Here is a 15,049-nt window from a genome sequence, read left to right on the forward strand (position 1 = left end):
GAGAATAACAATTTTAACATAGAAGTTATTAGAAATAGATGCTTTAAAATTATATTTGCTATTTTTAAAATATCTAAATCCAATTAATTACCTTTTAAATATGCCTTTAGAGGGCAGGAACCAAACACTTAACACATCAACCAGCATTATTAATGGAACAAAACCATAGCCCCACGTTGTCAAAAGTATCTCTATCTTTAACTGGATTTGCGGTCAGCATTGCACGTCAAGACAGTGAGCCAGGCCAGACCATGACCAGAGAATGGTTGTTCTGAAAATGTGAAGGTGGTCTGGTCTGTACAGAAATCAGAAAGGAATACCACTCAAATATGCTAAGACATTTATCGTCTTTCGTAAAGGCGGGTATTTGTCTGTCATGAGACAGTGAACTGGAAAGGAATGTACATGTTCTACCAGTCATTTTGCTTTCTGGGTGTTTCTTTTTGGTTCACACATATGTGGAGTATTTGCGCGCGCGCGTGTTTAAACATCTAATTCCAAATACGGTGTAATTGTTTCTCTATTACTGCCTGGTACTTGAAAAAAGGTTTCATGCTGCTCTTCATTTGAACTAAAAAAGGTCTAATAGTTCATGTAAAGGGTGTCCCTTGTTTCTGCTTGAGTGTTTAGAGAGCAGTGTTGAGTTTTTTCTGTTACTGAATGGTACTTGATGAGAGTTCCAAGTTGTTAAGGTGGTGGATTTTGAGAGGGAGTTCATAATTTTATGCAATAGTTGTGTTTAATTGAAGCTGGTACTTGAAAAGGGCACCGGAAAGTTGCTTGAATACCTTTAAGCTGTTCTTTGGAATTTGTAGAAGTGTCTTAACTCTTACTGTCTTCCATCGCTTATACAAGCCATGCCGGCAGTCGTTAATTCCCTGGTATTGCCTTATTTTGTGACGAATTCAGAGGCTAAGCTTAGGTCTCGAGTGAGAGTTCAAAGTTTAGGCAGTGGCAGGGAGTCAAAAATATTGTCTTCTGATTCAATTCCGGTGAAAGGAGCTTCCATTGAAGAGAAAGAAAAGAAAGGGGATTTGGTTGATGGTTTCGTGAGGAAGATTGAGAAGAGTGATGAGGGTCTGATTGATGGAGGGAATGGAAGGTTAAAATATACTAGTGTTGAGAAAAAGAGGGTGAAAGATGTTATTTCAAATGACTTGGAAGTTTTGTGGGATGATGGTTACGGGACCAAGACCGTGAGAGATTATCTTGAAGGAGCCAAGGAGATTATCAGGCCTGATGGTGGGCCACCGAGGTGGTTTTGCCCTGTCGAGTGTGGGCAGCCTCTAAAAGATTCTCCGATTCTTCTCTTTTTCCCTGGTAATTGTTGATCATTGTGATAAATTCTAGGTTGAAATTTAACTCTGCTAAAAGGTTTGCAGATGGAGAACACATTAACAGAGGAGTGATTTTCTGGTCTCAAATGATTGTGTTCTCTCTTTAGTGTTTGATTTAACATATTGTCGTTTCCTCTTTTGGCTGCATCAACTGAGGACATTATTAGAATGCTGAAGTTGTTTTCTTGTATATGCAGGGATGGATGGTGTTGGCTTGGGCCTTACTTTGCACCATAAAGCTCTTGGGAAGTAAGTTCTGTTTTTTCTACTTTCATAACAACTACGTCAACTGTCATTTCTTTTTCCTTTTACATTCGGGGAAATCATCTTCTCAAATTATTCATTGAAATGATGACAGAAAATGTTTGCCTAGATAAAATTGGTGGTCACTGCCCTAAAAGTTTTTAGTTCCGGTCTGAACATGGTTTTTTAAACATCCTTTTATTGTTATTGGAATATTTTCCACCGTAAACTCATTTTAAGAGGGCATAGTTTCTGCTTATCCGTCCTCTGCTCAGAGGCTGTATGAACTGCTTTAGATATGTTGCATTCAGCCTTAAAATAAAGCCAATAAGAGAAACGTATGCTCTCGTGCATGTGTGATTCGAATTGACAAAAGATCTATGTATACGTGTTTGTCTTCCCTCTGGATGTCCTTGTTTTTATTCTCATTTATGACATGCGTTATTCATGTCTGAACTCGGCTACTGTGCAGATGCTGTCTTTTGATTTTCGATTCCATGTAATTAATAAACACCAACTTTTCAATTCTTTGTTCTACCCGATGCTCAACATGATGCTTAGACTTCATGTTTTGTTCTGTTTGCCACTGCTAAATAAATGACTTAATAACTTAAAGTTCTGTCCAATTTCAGGGTGTTTGAGGTTAGGTGCCTTCACATTCCAGTGTATGATCGAACACCATTCGAAGGTCTTAACCTCTCCGAGCCTCTAAATTCATCAGGCTGTACTTTTTTTAGTTATCTAGAATTTAATCAGAATTTGCTCAGCAAACATAAATCTCGAGTTATATTGTTCTTTATTATGATTTTCCACCTGAACTAATTGGTGAAACAAATAGCTATACTTGTAAACTGAAGTAATGATTTGTACCTTTTATAAATGCATATACCTATTTTGATGGTTTGCATGTTTTAATTTTTAAATGCTCACTTCTACGTATTATTTTCTCATTAAGGAATAGTTCCAGGGAATTAGGTTTCAGATAAGATGGTTGACTGGTTAGATTTTGTCTTGAGCCCATCAGTCTTCAGCAGGCTTCTTGTTGTTTTTTTTAGTGGATTCTCTTCTATTATGGGTTTTAATCGTTTGGCTATCAATTCATTTCCATTTTAGCTTTTATCTGAGATATCTGAAGCGATCATGTGGGAGTACAATTCTTGAAAATTTCATTTATAATTGTAAGATCTTATACTCGTTTGTAATTTAGATTTTCAATTGCATGTGTGGTTTTCATCCTCACACCTTTTGAGTTAGGGCTTGTAGTCTCCTTCAATCCATGTAACATTTTCGTATGCATCTGTAATTTGGATTTCTGTTGCATGAAGGTCTGGTGAAATTTGTTGAAAAAACAGTGAGGCTTGAGCATGCATCGTCTCCGAATAAGCCTATTTATCTAGTAGGGGATTCCTTTGGAGGTTGTCTTGCTCTTGCTGTTGCTGCTCGTAATCCTGAAATTGACCTTGTGTTGATACTAGCGAATCCAGGTCAGATTCCTGATACTATAGTAATTTGTTCACCCAAATTCTTGAAGTTTGCTGATGAAGGCTTCCTGTGGTAATCTGACATTTTAGCGTTTCGTTTTAGCCACATCATTTAACAGGTCACAGCTGCAACCATTGTTCCCTCTTTTGGAAGCTTTGCCTGATGAATTACATAATGCTGTCCCCTATCTTCTTAGCTTTGTTATGGGTATATTAATCCTTTCTTCTTAACGATAATTGTACATTTATTTACTTCGTTACAAAATCAGATTTGGTTGTTACTACTTAAACATGTACTCCATGTGTTTTGTCCCTGGCATGTTAAATTCCCTACTTGAATTTCTTAAATGAAGAGTTGTGATGATTTTCTCAGTTCTACCACCATGAATAATATTGCATGAATCCCTTTGCTATCTCTTTTTATGAAAGAGATCACATAACGTTGCCTCTTTTTTTTGGTTGATAATTGCCAAGTGACTAAATTTCATTTTCTTCTTCTAAGGGAGGATCAGGACTTAAGAAAACCCTACTGGTTTCTGCTTCCTCTAGACCTCTAGGAAAAGCATGAAAAGAAGCGTTAATACGCATCTTGTTGTATTTTATTGATGTACCTGAACAAGTACTGTTTGATCCTCAGGAAGGTAAACCACAGGGAAGGTGGAGATGTAGCTCTCTTTTCTCAACCCTTGATTGCAGGGCAGCTGCTGCCTTCCTCTGCAATATGATTTTTAGACTAGGTTCATGGTAAAGCTTTAGGATTAGTCAAAGATCTCTGAAAGTGTTGCATCAGAACCTGGGGATAGGTGACTTTTGTCCCATTAAAGATGTGGAATTGTGTCCACTGAACTGCAAACATTTAATCTCTGTACCCTTCTTCTGAATCATTAAATTTGAGCTCTTATGTATGGCCTGACATCCTGATAGTTAGAGAATGAAAGAGGGAATAGCATTTTATGATCATTTTCCATTTCACTTGTTTTCATTGCTTCCTTGGCTCCTAAATATTCTCTTTGTATCGATCTTTAAATGCCTCGCCATCAGTGATTTTTTTTTTCTTGGCTGTTGAGATTCTTTTAAGCTTTGATTATCACTGTTAAGTTGCACTTTTACAATTCCAAATTGTTTTGTTACTGCTAATTTTTCTTTTCATGACACCAGGTAATCCAGTTAAGATGGCAATGGTCAATATCGAATCTAAGCTTCCTCCTGGATTACAAATTGAACAGTTGTCTAACAATCTTACTGCCATGCTACCCAGCCTTTCTGTAAGATGATAAGAAACAAAACTCACTAATTTGATTTTTTGACCTGACTGGCTCAATATGATTGTCGACTAAGAAATAGCCAAAGGGGGGATATAGAGGTTTTGAGGACACTTCAATATAATTTAATATTTTTAGTTTTCCAAGAGCATCGTGAAGATCTTAAGCTTTCATGTATATATGTAATGTCAATCATAGAAATGCTATCTGATATACAAAATTTAAGATAGGTTTGCCATGATCTGCTGTGAGGCCATGTCTAATCAATGTATCACAATATGCATTCTGAAATTGTTCTAAGATATAATTTGCTGCATGTGCTTTGTTCTTTCACTTTAATCTTTATTATGACCCCATGTATTATCACTCTACCATAAAGGTCTTGTACACAGGATCTAACAACCACAAACTAATTATTCTCAAGGTTTCAATGATCCAATGCTGTTACTTAATTGACCCAAGTTGATTTGAACAAATGATGCTACCTTGCACACGTACACACGACTGACAAAGCCAATAGGTTGTGGGTGGGTCTTCTTTTTTATATGGTCAGAAACTTTATTTGGTTGATATGAAATAAATCAGTTCTTTTTATGGATTCAGCTTGTTGTCTAACTATTCTGTTTTCCTTGTTCTGTGATGATAACATGTCCATTTCAGGGTTTAGCTGATATCATTCCAAAGGACACTCTTCTGTGGAAATTGAAACTGCTTAAATCAGCTGCTGCCTATGCTAATTCGCGGCTTCATTCTGTAAAAGCTGAAGTGCTAGTGCTCTCTAGGTGTTTAGTCTTCCAAAATTTGATCTTTTTGCAAGTACCAAAACATAATTTTATTGCTTCTCTTTGGTTATCTGCCTAGTGTTTTTTGTTTGCTCGTCTCTTTTATAACATGATTTTATCACTAATCATGCTCTGCACCTCAAATTACTTTGCTACATTATGCGTCTACGATTTCCATGTAGAAGTGAGTATTCTAGATCCTAAACTTAACTGTCATTAATCAATTATGGCATGGAGCCCCAAGAGTAATCCTATTGCTATTATAAAAGTTAAGCAAAGCAAAAGGGAATCTATCATGCCACATGAATTTCCCACCGTTGTGGTTATCCCTCTCTTTCTATCATTTTAGGTTGCCTATTTGCTGATACAGTACTATTATTAAAATACTCCTTGAAACTGTCTTTCCTAGGCCTCAATGAATCTGACGGCTTCTTCACACCTCTACTGGCTCTATACTTGCATGATTTGGTTGCTATTATGATGAGATGGGTTTGTTTCCTTCCTAGCCTTTTCTGATTAGAGAATGCACTTTGCAAACTTAAACAGCATGAATTTGATTAAATTAAATCCATATACGCGATTATAATTGTTGTAGCATACCTGTATGCTGTAACTTGCAATGAATTATCTAATTTTTATGCTAGGATCCTGTATGCAGTTGTAGTAGGAAAGTGCTGCTTCACTGATCTAAATTTTCTTCTCTTGTTGTATTTTCCTTGAAATGTCATAGGCAATAGTTTTTAATCTACAAATTTTAAGGAAAGTTAATGTCTGTTCTATTTTTTTCCTCCCTTTTGTAGTGGAAAAGATCAAATGCTTCCTAGCGGTGATGAATCACAGCGTCTGAAAAGTTCCTTGAAGAATTGTACTGTTCGTCATTTCAAGGAGAATGGGCACACCATTTTATTGGTACGTGAGGAAAAGTGGTTATATTAGTATTTGTGTTTGAATAATGCAGTAGTGTGTATAGATGTTGTAATGCTGCTCCTTGACTCTTATATTGAACGGGTTTTCCAACTGTATTAGCACTTGAACATCTTATTTTCAGGATGGTCTCCGTCCATCATTCATTTATATTCTGGCCATCACTATTTCTCAACTCCTCTTACACCACAATTTAGTGAGACTTTCCCACATCCATAATGAATTGAATGCTTTTCTTATACTGTCTTTATCTCTATTATGTTCACGGGAAACGCCTTTATGCTCCTCTGTATCTTGTTAATGAATCATATGTTATTCAAATAATGTTGTTGTATTCATACCCTTTGCATTTGATATTCTTGGTAATGAATGCTGCTGCTCTTTAATTTTATTTACCTTGACAAGATGGGGTAATGATCGGTTTTCTCCTTTTCTTCTTCCTTCTTTCCCCCCTCTCTCTGATGGTACAGGAAGATGGTGTTAATTTGCTTACTATTATTAAAGGTACTAGCAAATACCGTCGCTCAAGGAGGCTTGATTTTGTCTCAAACTATGTGCCACCTAGCATGTCGGAATTCGAACGTGGATTTGAAAAAATTGGGTAATTCAGCAAATAAACTTGCTGCATGTATTTCTTAATGGAACACTTCTGAAAATGCAACTTGATCCACCTTATTTAGATCACAGATTAGGACTTCAGTTTGTGGTTAAATTTAAAGTGAGACCCTGGTGACTTGATCCTGATCAAGCCTGAGGATCTATCTGCATCCCTCTATAAAATTTTGTCCATTTCTTTCGCCCTTACTCATTTGATATTGTCTACTATTGGTTCTTATAACTTCTGCAAAGATACAATTCCTTTGAGAAAGTTAGTGATTGGAAAGTTGGTATTGGTTGATTTCTCCCATATTAGGAGCAAGTTATATTCTGCTTGAAAGGTTGTTGGTAAAGGATCTAGCGTGTATGACATGTAGTATGGCTGTCTGTCCCTTCTCTCAATCTTTCTTGGTAAAAAAGTTGTCATTTGATGTCAATGCATAGTTGCAGAAAGTTGTTAACGTTGAATAATTTTACTTTGTCAACCTGAACCTAAGCTTATATATAATCACATGAATTTCAGACTGTTGCAAACTGCCTCTAGTGCTGCTATGTTCTCAACTCTGGACGATGGAAATATTGTAAGAGGTCTTGGCGGGGTTCCAAATGAAGGTCCTGTCTTATTGGTTGGTTACCACATGTTGTTGGGACTTGAACTCTCTTCCCTTGTTGAAGCATTCTTAAGAGAGAAGAACATCATGGTTCGTGGTATGGCGCATCCAATGCTATTTACCCGGCTAGAGCTTTCATCTACAGAATTTTCAATAACTGATTGGATGAAAGTAATGGGAGCGGTACCTGTCACAGCAACCAATATTTACAAATTGCTGTCAACAAATTCACATGTGCTTCTATATCCTGGAGGCGTACGTGAGGCCTTTCATTACAGGGTATGCCAAGTTCCCTTGTTAATTTCTAGTTTTTCAGTAAGGTTAAAATCGTTTCATTGTTTCTATCATCAAATATCTGCTTTGTTTCATTGTTCCAGATGATAGGTGAGTGCAGGGTGAACATTCTGGAAATCATTTTTTTAATATTCACGACGCCCTTGTAACTTTGTATCCATGGTGGTAGACTAGTAATTTGGCACTTTGTAGATGTAAGTGGTTTGTTTCTCTTGCCATGATCTGCATGCTGACATCTCAGTATCTCACTACCACTGTCACCTCCAGAACCAAAACTGCGAAGACCACCTTAATTTCCTCTAGCAAATATGCCTTCCAATTGTTGTCTCTACCAAAAGTTTTATTATTTCAAGAGTTGCTTCATATGAGGGCAATGTTTTCTTCATTATCACACTGCTGCTAGCATTACCAATCTCATTTCATTCCTTACAAATCATCATGAACTTTCTCCAGCTGTCAAGATTATTTTTTTGAGCAACTAAACTAATAAGAAATAAAATTGAAGTTTATGTGATTATTAGTTCTTAGATTGCAACTAAACTAATAAGAAATAAAATATTGAAACTCTTAGATGTAAGATTTGATCATTCCAATGGCTTCCATGTTATATAGCAACTTGAACCTTTTGTGGTTCGCAACAGAGCACATGCTCCTGATCTTGGCAAAGATGTATATGTTGCAGTCGAAGTTTCAGCATCTTATGAAGAGGCTTTATTAAGTTACTCTAGGTTGCAGCCGATTGTTATATGGTTTCACTGCTGCTCAGATGGATAGCTCAAGTCATTTCTTATCTGTTGTTTTCCATTGATTGATTCAAGCAGTTGCAAGTGGGATGCAGCATATACATGGCGCCAGACAATTAAAAATATATGTTGCTGAAATTTCCAGCCAGGAAGATTGTTTTGTAAAGACTAGATTGTTAATAGTACCGACAATTAAAGAAAGCTCAATTGCAAATCAAACCTTTTGATGTTGGACTTATTTACTTATCCCTCGATTGAACTTTGGACTTGAATTGTTGAAGTTGAAAGGTTTAACTGTGTTTCACCAGCTTGTTGGTGAGCAGTCACGATTGCAGCATCTTTTTTCCAATTTTGATAGTGGATATATGTGATTTACAGGGTGAAGAATACAAGCTGATTTGGCCTAAACAACAAGAATTTATAAGAATGGCAGCTAGGTTTGGAGCCACTATTGTACCGTTTGGGGCTGTTGGGGAAGATGATATAGCAGAGGTAAGCATGCGCCATTTTTTGTCCATAAATTTCGTAGCTTTAAGTTCTAAAACCGATGGTTAAGCATTTACTGTCATTTGTATTTGAATTGGTATTGCTTCCAATATATGCATTGCGTTCTTTTTCCAGCTGTTTTTAAATTTTTTCAGATTATTTCTTATCCTCAATAAAAAAATTTATTTTAAAATTTCCTAGAATGATAAGAAGAAATAGTTGGTTTAACAGTACCTTTATTATGATATCAACACATTCAGGATAATTTGCACTCAACAGGCAGCTTTCACAATATGTCGTCTGAGCCTAAGTATTCACTGATGGCATCAGATAGAGTGTCAAACTACTACATTGTATCCAGTAGGTTTTGTATGGGAACAAATCTGGTAGTTTTGCCTTCACGTTATTCTTTAATCATGCTAGTTGTGCTTGCAGAACCAGGAAATCTCAAATCTCAATAATGCTTATCATTCAATGTTTTTGCTCCTCTTTAAAGAATTCCCTGACTGCCTATCTAGGACAAAAGAAAAAAAGAAAAGAAAAAAAAAGCGTGCAATTATACTTATCCTATATTATTGTATTCTTTTTAAAGTTCTCTGTTCGGTTGTTGCAGTTGGTTCTTGATTACAATGACTTGATGAAAATTCCAGTGGTTAATGGCTACGTCAGAGACGCTACTAGTAAATCTATAAAAATAAGGTGATTACTATTCAAGCAATGATATTTGCACTTGCTAGCTACATATATAGTTGTAAAAGACATGTTAACATAAGATGATAGCTCCCTTTTTATACATTTGTGTGACAAATTATATGGTGCGTTCACAGAGACGAGAATCAAGGGGAGGTGGCAAACCAAGCATTCTACATCCCAGGTCTTTTGCCAAAGGTGCCTGGCCGTTTTTATTTTCTGTTCGGAAAGCCTATAGAAACGAAGGGAAAGGGGGAGATACTTGAAGACAGAGAAAAGGCAAACCAGCTATACCTGCACGTAAAATCTGAAGTCGAAAGTTGTCTTGCTTATCTGTTGAAGAAGCGAGAGGATGATCCTTATAGAAGTATTATTGACAGAACAGTGTATCGTGCATTACGTTCTCCTTCAAATGAAGTCCCAGCATTTGACCCTTAAAAATTGATTACAGCAAGCAATTCTGGGTCTTGGAGACTTCCACAAATTAATTGAAAAGTTATGTATACTTTCCTAAGCATCTATAAACAATCTTCCAATGAATATATGCTATTTATTTTCTTTACTTATCTCTATATGCTATCTATTTGTCATGCTGTGTTCATTGTATTCAACAAATGCTAGAAAGCAAGGTAAGGCAAGTTTCTTACAAGAATTCTTCAAGCTCTAAGATCATGAAATTTGAAGGGGATTGCATGATCAATATGAACCAAGGTGTTATCAAGGGTGGGAGATGATTTACAAGGTATGATTGATGTCATTTCTCTGCTCAATGGCTTCCCGAGGTCCAGTGTTTGGTTCATGAATTTGTTCTGTTTCCTTTAGAATGTTGATTTGTTATGAGTTTGAATAATTCTTTTGTCATCAGCGCGGCTTGATAATGCTGAATTGCAGATATTTTTGTTCCAGGTGATGAGCTAGATCACTGAGGTGGGGGAAGCAACACTAACAGCAGAACTAAACCTTCATTTCAGCATCTTTTTCACATAATTAACAAGGTATAAGCTTTTTAATGTTCTTGTTCATGTGGAACACCAATGGATGAAATTCTCAGCTTTGGTAAACCTACTGGCCATTTTTAACGCTTCTTTGCTCTGTTGAAAGAGCTATCGAACTCACAAATGTAAGAAATGCAAATGTTTCCTTTCCTTGATCATCAAAGGCTGAAGAGCTATGTACTACAGTTTGAAAGCAATTTTGTATTAAAAACCCTTACGACTTTTCTTTCCTTTTACATGTGCCTGGAGTATTTTGGATGGAGAAAAAGCAATCAAATTGTTAATTTACATTTTACTATAATGCTCATGCATTTTCAAACGCTCATAATTTGGTTAGTACCAAAACCATTGTTTAATGTATCTTTAAATGTTATTTCAAGTACTCCATTCTCATTTTGATTCTTCCATCTCCATTCCGGACTTTTATCAGAAGCACCTAAGTTTTCTGCGTTTAAAATTATAAAATGGAGGACCCATTTGTCTTCAAACATCACTATCCGGAGGCCAATCAATGCTTTCTTCCAATCAGTTCAATTCAAGCTTGAAGGAACTAGACTGCCGAGGAAGCTTTTCATCATACAGATCGACTAGATTTTGTGAGACTAGTAATTTAAGTAAAATATTAAACTTCAGATTTTACATGCAAGTACAATAGGTTTTCATTTTCTCTGTCTTCCAGCTTCTCTTTCATTCCCTTTGTTTTTATGGGTTTCCCAAACAGATAATAAAAGCGGCCAGGTAGCTTAGGTAAAATCCCTGGGATTGTAATGTTTTGAAATAAATGAGTTAGAAAATACAATAAAGCCCTTGAAGGCTGAAAAGTTGGAGTAAATGAATAAGGGGTATAGTGATAATTCAACAAAACTTGATAAATATAAATAGAAAATAAAAAGAAAAGAAAAGAGAGATCTGAAATTAAGAGAGCAAACCGGCAGGAGAGAAAGGGAGGAGGAGGAAGAAGAAGAGAAAATAGGGAAATTATAAGGGGAATACAAAGGAGTTGAAGGAAATAAGTTTAAAGGTAAGATTATGTATAAATATGTGTTAATTAAGCTTTAATTTCGGTTTTGATAAATGTTAGGGTTATGAAGTTTGTGTTTTGGGTTTGATTGATGATTTAATTTGAATATTATAGAGTTAATTGTTGTGGGTATTTGATTATTTGGATGATTTTGAGAGATTGAATTGAAAAATGATGATTTTGAGTTATATTTTTGTTTGAATGGTGAATTTGTGTTAGAAATTTGGAGAGAACAGTAGGTTTCTGTTAAAATTCTGGGTTGGAGGTTGAAGATGACCAAATTTTATTTTGGTCCTTGATTTATGAAAAATTTAGTTTAGTCCCTAAACTTTAGAAAAATTATGATTTGACCCTTAAATGTATTTTTAGATTCTGTACAGTGTTATTATGAGGTTAAGGATGATGAATCTCAGTTTGATAATTTATTTGGAATATTTCCAGTTTGGTCCCTCAATTTTAGGAATTTACATTTTAGTCCCTGAACTTTATGAAAATTACAATTAGGTCCTTGGTTCGTTCTATACAGAATTTAGGATGGTTTATGGGTGAAAATTTAGTATGGTTATGTATTTATAGTTTGGTTCTCTAATTTTGATAAAATTACGTTTTGGTCCCTGTTTTGAAAAATTGTCATTTTAGTCCATAAACTTAGGAGATTAAGCCTGGTTTTATTTTATGCTTTGGGATCTTTTTTTTTATTATTATTTTTTTAATATATTTCATATATTGTTGTAGGTTCTTCTAACGATCCTTAATAAAATTTTCAGGTATTTTATTTGATATTCTTTTTAGTCATCTTCAATCTCCAACCCAGAATTTTAACAGAAACCTACTGTTCTCTCCAAATTTCTAACACAAATTCACCATTCAAACAAAATCATAACTCAAAATGATCATCTCTCAATTCAATCTCTCAAAATTATCCAAATAATCAAATACCCACAACAATTAACTCTATAACATTCAAATTAAATCATCAATCAAACACAAAACACAAATTTCATAACCCTAACATTTATCAAAACCGAAATTAAAGCTTAATTAACACATATTTATACATAATCTTACCTTTAAACTTATTTTCTTCAACTCCTTTCTATTTTCCTTATAGTTTCTCTCCTGCCGGTTTGCTCTCTTAATTTCAGATCTCTCTGTCTCTTTTTTTCTTACTTTCTATTTATATTTATCAAGTTTTGTTGAATTACCACTATACCCCTTATTCATTTATTCCAACTTTTAAGCCTTGAAGGGCTTTATTGCATTTTCCAACTCATTTATTTCAAAACATTGCAAGGCCAAAATAACTTGTATGCTTCACCCTGAAAATTAAAGAGGCACGAGACTTGAGATATCACAAACATTTGGACAAAGCAATACTTGAAAAGACAAAAAAAAAAAAAAAAAAAAAAAAAATGTATGTGTGATGTCCCAGCACTGCAGCTAGGTTCAGAGTTGAGCAATTTCAGAGAGTTCTAAAGAGAAGTACGGCGGTGACAATGATGATAGAGGTGGTTTAGCTAGTGCCTTTGAAAGCAATCAGAGGTCTCTGCTGCGCTGGAGATAGCAGTGGTGACCAGGTCGCAGGCATGGTGATTTTGTCAAAGAAGCATTTACGGATTGACACTGCAACTATTTCAGACGATTCCCAAAACTGACACTACTACATTTCATGCTAAAATCCCATTTTGAGAAATGAAAAGAAGAAAGTATTTATCATATAAAAGAAAGAAAATTTTTAGATGTATGGTTTTTAGCTCCAAAAGAGAAGTTGGTGAAATGAAAACAAGGAACTCGACAATTGGCATACTTGTTATGCAGAGCCTCTCGTTGACCTCCAGGATAAAGAAGCACATGCGATTTACTTGAAAGCAATCTGAAAAGATTGCTTCCTGTGACAGGTAATTACAACCAATCACATACTGAAAATCCAGTAAATAAACCCTCCATGACCTCTGAAAATAGGAAAGGGTGCGCTATGCCACGAACCACAATATTCTTCTCTCTCATGAATTCTTCTACAAGAGAATAAATCTCAAATCCCATCAGCAGGTGGTAGCCAATAAACAAGACAGGACCTTCATCCGGAACTCCTGCAAGACCTCTCACTATCTTGCCATCGTCCAGAGTAGAGAACACAGCCGGGCAAGTACCAAAGCGAAACGGCCTAGAAATCATGTGATTCTAATATGATCAGCTTGATACACAGATAGTTAAGCTTTTAGGGAATGAGATGCAACATAAAAAAGTTAGTCAGGCTGGTTTACAGGAAGCCCAAACTGTCAGAATAGCCTAGGATTTAGACCGAGATCCTTCGTGGTCAGCTTAATTCATACAAATTTCTAAGTTATGAAACAACTGTTGTATATTTTCTTATTCGTCTACTGAGCACATGGTTTGTCAGCTTGCTGGAAGCCTGGAACTGCAAGAGATTTTTCTTTTATCATATTCTGTTCCTTAAATTTAACAAGCAAGAACAGAAAAAAGCAGCAAATTTATTCAGCATTAACACCTTTCTGATAGTAAAAATCAACGTGAAATGGAATTTCTAATGGAAAGGAATGTGAGATAAGAGAGAGTAGGAGAGACAATGTCACAATCAACCAGACACGCCAGGCTTACACCTGGGATGGGAGGGGTTAGAGATGGCCTAGTTGTTTCTCTCGTTGTGTAATCCCCACCAGCACAGAAAACAAGAAGGGATAAAGGATGGAGAAATGAAGAATGAACGGTGAGACTCATACAGAGAAAATGGCTAATAAATAGTCAGAAGATTGGCTGATTGGACTATGTATGAACAATGATGAATGCTCTGGCTTGATAAAACCATCTTCCTGCAAATGAAATACATAAAAGAAGTCATATGTCTGTCTCTCTATACTGGGAAATAAAGCTTCACTGCACTGAGCATCACAATGAACGAGTTATGGATGCACCAAATGTTTCACAAGATTGATCTCTTTTCAGAAAACCAAAGTCTAGGAGTTAACAGGAAGAAATGGTACAGGCTTTCGCTCCCAGAACCACCTCATCAAACCGAAGCATTGGATCTAGAATTCATGATAGATGGTAAACATTGTACAGAGTGTGGTCATCTAAAATGATGATCCATATGCTCAAACCAAAAATGATACCTATAGTGTTCATTCACAAGTAAGAAGTCATTCGAGATTTTTTGTGATCAGAAACCTGTTAATTTGAAAGAGCTCAAATGGTGTCTGCGAGAAGCATCAAAACGTCAAAGATACAGACATTCCTATACTGTTTCTCTGCTTATTTTAGACACAAGGATACACGACTCTTTTGAACCTACCATCAACATGGAATGCCCATTGTCCTTGAAGCAACGAACTTTGCAGTTCTTCAATGAACTTTTAAGACGGTAAGCTTCATCCCTACTAGGAAGCAAGTTATCATTTCCACTGCAATGCAAATACAGCATCAACTTCAACATCCATCCATATTAAACCAATGCAAGAGGGAATCACATATAGCATCTCAAAGTAAATCAGTCAGGAGAAGAAAATCTTGACTAAAGGAACGCTCCTTTCCTACAAGACATAAATCCATGATCCAAACACAGACA

The 15,049-nt window shown here is 35.8% G+C and overlaps 1 protein-coding gene across 1 annotated transcript; it reads left to right on the forward strand.

The window, feature by feature from the left end:
* Nucleotides 1–360: 360 nt before the first annotated feature.
* LOC118051393 (phytyl ester synthase 1, chloroplastic) lies at nt 361–10,012 on the forward strand. The gene is made up of 13 exons (XM_035062021.2): nt 361–1,320; nt 1,535–1,586; nt 2,213–2,268; nt 2,906–3,064; nt 3,165–3,269; nt 4,220–4,326; nt 4,984–5,105; nt 5,906–6,014; nt 6,500–6,630; nt 7,150–7,516; nt 8,653–8,766; nt 9,374–9,459; nt 9,588–10,012. The coding sequence occupies exons 1-13, from the start codon at nt 858–860 to the stop codon at nt 9,886–9,888; spliced, it is 2,172 nt and encodes a 723-aa protein (XP_034917912.1). The 5' UTR covers nt 361–857; the 3' UTR covers nt 9,889–10,012.
* The last annotated feature ends 5,037 nt before the right edge of the window (nt 10,013–15,049 follow it).

This window comes from Populus alba, chromosome 5, assembly GCF_005239225.2.
Source record: "Populus alba chromosome 5, ASM523922v2, whole genome shotgun sequence".
Classification (NCBI taxonomy): domain Eukaryota; kingdom Viridiplantae; phylum Streptophyta; class Magnoliopsida; order Malpighiales; family Salicaceae; genus Populus; species Populus alba.

What these genes read in the sequence shown, in the direction of transcription:
- LOC118051393 (XM_035062021.2), top strand. Translation starts at nt 858, where the DNA reads ATGCCGGCAGTCGTTAATTCCCTGGTATTGCCTTATTTTGTGACGAAT. An exon ending in TCTTCTTAGCTTTGTTATGG is followed by an intron (nt 3,270 to 4,219) that starts GTATATTAATCC and finishes TCATGACACCAG; the next exon opens with GTAATCCAGTTAAGATGGCA. An exon ending in GTGAGGCCTTTCATTACAGG is followed by an intron (nt 7,517 to 8,652) that starts GTATGCCAAGTT and finishes TGTGATTTACAG; the next exon opens with GGTGAAGAATACAAGCTGAT.